At 37.4% G+C, this 6,000-nt stretch overlaps 1 protein-coding gene across 1 annotated transcript; it reads right to left on the minus strand.

The window, feature by feature from the left end:
- Nucleotides 1-484: 484 nt before the first annotated feature.
- Nucleotides 485-1,698, minus strand: LOC112747401 (uncharacterized). The gene has a single exon (XM_025795391.3). It carries the CDS (start codon nt 1,644-1,646, stop codon nt 657-659), a length of 990 nt encoding a protein of 329 aa, XP_025651176.1. The 5' UTR covers nt 1,647-1,698; the 3' UTR covers nt 485-656.
- Nucleotides 1,699-6,000: the final 4,302 nt, after the last annotated feature.

Raw genomic sequence — 6,000 nt, forward strand, 5'->3', positions numbered from 1 at the left:
ATCGTGGTCCAAAAGTATATTGGTTTCATCGGGTTTAGGGTCGGGTTCGGGTCTAATAAATAGATTCGGTATATATTTTGGGTCGGGTCTGGGTCACATTAAACCCGATTTTACCCGACCCATGTACACCTCTAATGAGCGTTTTGAAAATGCGATGCGCATGTTAACACATTTTTGTAAATGAGCGTAATTTTTGTTGGGTTTGGCCCAACTTATAAAATTTGTAAATAAAAAAACTTGTTGGGTTTGGCCCAACTTATAAAACTTGTAAATAAAAAAATTTGTACGTACGTAACCGAAAAAATTATACCATAGTTAGTTATAGACTTATAGTTAATTTATCAAAATTTAAATTAAATAAAAAATTAAATTTAACTATGACAAATCAATCTAATTCAACCATTAATATTGTAACATGTAATAAAAAGTATGTTATCATTTAAAATTAGAAGAGTATGGTAGAATTTACCAATAAATAAATATATAAAAGGAACAAATATTTTTGCTTCATATAATTCAATAATTGATAATCTGGCAGTTATAATGGTTTAATATAATTATGATTGTGATTATTATGATACTCTTACTAATATTAAATACATCATGCTTAATGTATGTGGATAGATCAAAGGAGATACTTTCATCTTTAGAATTTCTTAGGGAATATAATAACCACCATGACCACCCCCACTTCCACCGCCTCCTCCATAACCACTACCATGTGCACCGCCTGCCCCATAACTACCACCTCCAGCTCCGCCACCATAAGCACCACCACCATATGCTCCACCGCCTCCACCAGCTCCGCCACCACTTCCATAGCCACCTCCATGTGCTCCTCCAGCACCACCGTACCCTACACCACCCCCACCACCACTTCCGCCACCTCCTCCATAGACAATGCCATGTTCTCCACCAGCACCACCATATCCTCCACCGGATCCACCACCTGAACCGCCTCCATAACCAATGCCATGCTCTCCACCAGCACCACCACCATAGCCTCCCCCTGATCCTCCTCCTTCACCACCCCCATAACCACCTGCACCATGGTCTCCACCAGCACCATAACCTCCTCCAGACCCTCCGCCGCCCCCGCTCCCATAACCACTATCGTGTTCCTCACCTGCACCACCATATCCTCCACCAGCTCCTCCTCCAGAACCATATCCTCCCCCATGAGCTCCACCTGCACCATACCCAGCTCCACCACCACCACCACTACCACCACCTCCTCCATATCCATGTTCTGCACCGCCACCATAACCACCACCGGCCCCACCTCCTTCTCCTCCTCCGTATCCACCACCTGGCTGTCCCTCATATTCACCACCACTGCCATATACAATACCATGATCACCCCCAGCACCATACCCAGCTCCGCCTCCTCCACCACCACCATGTCCACCACCAGCACCACCATATCCTACTCCTCCACCTTCTCCACCACCACTCCCACCTCCATAACCAACAACACCAGCATGATCCCCACCAAGTCCATAACCACCACCACCACCGGAGCCGCCACCACTCCCACCTCCAATGCCATCAAAAGTGAGCAAAACCCTACTTGTGGCAGAGCATATCCCAAGAGCCAAGAGTAGTAAGAAAACAAGAGTGTGAAGTGTTTTGTTTACAGTAGCCATAATGTAATAATATTCCGAAAAGCGTTGGTTGAATTGAAAATGGAGAAGGTGAAAAGGGTATTTATAGTGATTGGAAGAAGCTAAGGCGCGTTGAGAGCAAATCACTCTGCACATGCCTTCACAACATAGTGGATCCTTGTCCCCACTTTGTGCCAACATTCTCAACCCACATCCTATTCAATACATATTCATAATTTTCTCTTTATTAATTACTCACAATTAATGCCATGCCATTGTGTGCTTCTGCTGTACTCCACATTCAAGTCTCAAGTAGCTCTAAAAGCCAAAGCTTTCGCTAAAAATAAGACCTAAAAACCTAACGCAATATATATTCTTGTCCCTTAGCTTCTATGGCAAATTGCCAATACTATGATATATATGTTTCATCATTCACACCGCCAACTACGACTTTCCGCGCTACCCATTTGCTTCTTTCTTATATTTTATATTCTTTTTTTTTTTTGGACATAAATTTCCAGCCAAGCCATCATCATACATTTGGCAAAGTCTTCAAATTTGTTTCATTTCTGATGAGTAACCTGGCCTTTAGAGAAATGGTAATCCTTTTTACCCATTTAGACAATATTTCGAAGATATTATGATTTGCAACATTATCATTACTACATCTGTGTTCTTTGTTAGTATTTCTATGTCATTTTTATTAGACGCAAAATACACTAATTCATTCATTGTCTTTAGACAGAATGTCTCGCATCCTTACTGATCCTGAGATCCAATCCTTTCCTGATTTATCTATTTCTTTAAGTGCCTCTCATTTAGTTGTTTCACTTCATATTCCATTAATAATTCACTAATTTTTGAACAAAGACTTGTATATATTATGACTCATCTCTACTGTAAGAGATGCTACAAATATAGAATAGAAGAATGGTTCTATTTTTTTTTATAATTTATTTGATTTCATCATTTCATAATATAAAAATAAATTATTATTATTATTATTATTATTATTATTATTATTATTATTATTATTATTATAGGTTCATAACCTTTTTTTAACAAAAGAGTCGAATTAAACCCACTTTCCACGATATCATTGATAAGATGATGAATATAATATCCAAAATGTTATAAGGCACTTACTTAAATGAAGATGTTAAAAACATTTGTTTAGGAAGATTTTTGTGTTAAAAGTATATTTTATTTATTTAGTTACATTTTAAAAAAATAATAATACTTTTATAACACATCAAAATCAAATCATGCAATTCATAATTTAATGATTAAAAAAATTATCCTCATATAAAAACAATTATAAAATCTTTATAGTAGTATCTACCATGCTATATACAACATGTTATTGTTACGTTAAGATCAGAGTTGCACTGAAATTTGTTCATGCGTGTAAATTTATACGGATCAATTATACGACACATTGAAAATTTCAAGGAGAATCACATATTTGGGAATAAATATCTAATTTAGTATTATCTTGAAAAAAAAATATATTTACAAAAAGAAAACGACAAAAGCCATTTTTAATTGTCCGTGTTGTGATGTATGTATCTTGCCATTTTAATTTTTATTGAGAGAGATCGCATCATCATATAACAGAACAATAAGGATAAAAAATCATTTTATTTTTGGATTAGGAGTGTGCTTGGAAACATTGAAAAATTAGAATTATTTCAAAAATTCTTATTTGTATAATTGCTTTTTAAAATAATTGATTATGCGATAGTTGATCTATGTTTGAATATTTTAATAAATAAAAGGTGATTTTAATTAGAATAATATGTTTGAAATGCAATAAAATCTACTTTTAAGTAACATAATTATAAAAATATGTACGGAATGATTATTTATTTTATTTAATATTTGATATTTGAGGTGAAATTAGTAAGATTATTACAATCCAAAAATATTAAACTTTTGCTTATAATCATATGCTTCAAAAATATTATTTTTGCAGCATAAACGTATTAGTTTTGGTAAAAAATATATATATTTTTTATAGTTGCCAAACATGCTCAAAATAATAATGCAAAGTGCATGTAATGAATATTAAATGGAAGTAGTGAGTTTGTGAGTCGGACACCAATAAAAGAAATTGAGATAGATAAGATGTATTGGATAGGAGAAGATTGATTAATAATAAGATGGGATGAAGGAAGCACAAGATAATGAGAAAATGAAGAAGCTAAGGTGAATGTAATGGGTGACAGCAAAAGCACATTAGAAATAGTTGGTGTAATAGTTTGTTCCAGTTTGTACTTATTGATTTCAAACATTCTGCATGTGCCTTTGCATGGGCCACTACATTCCCCACAATCCCAAACGCGCTTTAGATGCTTCATAAATTTCTATATATTGCCATCTTCAATCCCTTAAACTCTCATTGTGGGATTTCAAACGGTTTCCAATATGAAAACTACTTCTTCTAAGGTTCTGAATACCGTTTTCTTAGTGTTAGTAGGTTTGGGAGTGTGTTGTGCTGCTAGAACACTCCTCACTCTGGATGCCGATGTAAGCATTGGTGGTGTTATCCATGCTGGGGGTGGTGGAGGAGGTGTAGCTGATGGTGGTTATGGAGGAGGGGCAGGCAAAGGAGGTGGTGAAGGTGGGGTAGATGGGGGTGGCTATGCTGGTGGTGGAGGAGGTGGAAGTGGAGGAGGAGGAGGTGGTGGTGCAGGAGGTGCAGCTGGTGGTTATGGAGAAGGTGCCGGTAAAGGTGGAGGTGAGGGCTATGGTGAAGGTGGAGCACATGGGGGTGGTGGTGGTGGTGGTAGTGGAGGAGGAGGTGGTGGTGGTGCAGGAGGTGCAGCTGGTGGATATGGAGGTGGTGCTGGTAAAGGAGGAGGTGAGGGATATGGTGAAGGTGGAGCACATGGGGGTGGTGGTGGTGGTGGTAATGGAGGAGGAGGTGGTGGCGGTGCAGGTGGAGCTGGAGGTGGTTATGGTGGTGGGGAAGGAGGAGGAGCTGGTGGTGGATATGGTGGAGCCGGTGGTGGGGGGCAAGTCGGAGGAGGTGGAGGTGGGGGTGGTGGAGGAGGTGGTGGTGGCGGAGCACACGGAGGTGGATATGGTGGTGGAGAGGGTGGTGGAGCTGGAGGAGGATATGGTGGTGGAGCAGCTGGTGGTGGTGGTGGAGGCGGCTCTGGTAGTGGCGGTGGTGGTGGCGGTGCTGGAAGTGCTCACGGGGGTGGATATGGAGGCGGTAGTGGCAGCGGCGAAGGTGGTGGACATGGTGGATACTACCCCTAAAAAGGATGAAATACATGTTCCTTGTAACCCCTAATGATATCAACAATAAGAATTCATGCACGACGAGCATGTTAAAAAACTATGTAATTTTAAGTTTGATTTGAATTCTCATCAATACATTTATCATTGAAGACTTCTATTGATCTTTTATGCTTTAAGTATTAGCGAGTTTAATATCATACTAACTAGATAATGATGCATACAATCCGGTTGATAATCTCAAATTGTCTCCTTCATTCTTAGAAAAGAAACATCTAAAACATATATATAGTGTGAATACATCTAAAATCTATTAGAAGGAACATTCATGATGTTTATAGTAATTTTTTTTATTTAAATAATAATTGATTGTTTTGATTCAAGAAATGCTCTAATTTCAATGGATCTGTGCAATGATACATAAAAATGTAGTGTGTATTGGTTTACAAAGAGTAAGTGGTATATATACATGCACGACGATTTTAAATTTAAAAAACAAATAGAACAAAACGGGAATTTTAAAATTAGTGTACATAAAAAAATATTGAGAATTTTAGTATAAAAAATATTAAAAATTTTAAATTTATAAAAAAAAAAGACAATAAACTGATAAAGAGATTAATTTGGTGTACGTTCTTTAATTTCAAGGATTAAAATGAATTATTTGATGCAAAATAAGGGGATTAACTTACTACATATGCAATGATAACATAGTGGATGACACATAGACAAATAACATTGTGACACGTGCCATAATTCGATACGTGACAAAATAGCATTGTGACATGTGGCATAACCATTCACATCAGTATGACATTTGTCACTGACCGACACATTATCAAGCCATGTCAATGTGTCGATAAGGAATAACAGATCAGAGACAAATATAGTGCAATTTTTCCAATCTCAGAAATGATTGCAATTTTCTCACTTTATTAACCACTCAATCCTTCTTGATCAATTTGGTCTCCATTAAATTCTCCAAATAACTTATGATGTTCGGACCCAATATTTATCCCAATCTATGCCCGTCCAAACTGCAGGTAAGTTGTCTCTTGAAAAATACTTTATCCGTGGAGCCTAACAATAGAAAACAACCTATTTGCTATCATCATCAAACAACCTATTCGGCCCACGCACATTTCGGCCT

The sequence above is a fragment of the Arachis hypogaea genome, chromosome 15 (genome assembly GCF_003086295.3).
Source record: "Arachis hypogaea cultivar Tifrunner chromosome 15, arahy.Tifrunner.gnm2.J5K5, whole genome shotgun sequence".
NCBI lineage: Eukaryota > Viridiplantae > Streptophyta > Magnoliopsida > Fabales > Fabaceae > Arachis > Arachis hypogaea.

What these genes read in the sequence shown, in the direction of transcription:
- LOC112747401 (XM_025795391.3), bottom strand. Translation starts at nt 1,646, where the DNA reads ATGGCTACTGTAAACAAAACACTTCACACTCTTGTTTTCTTACTACTC.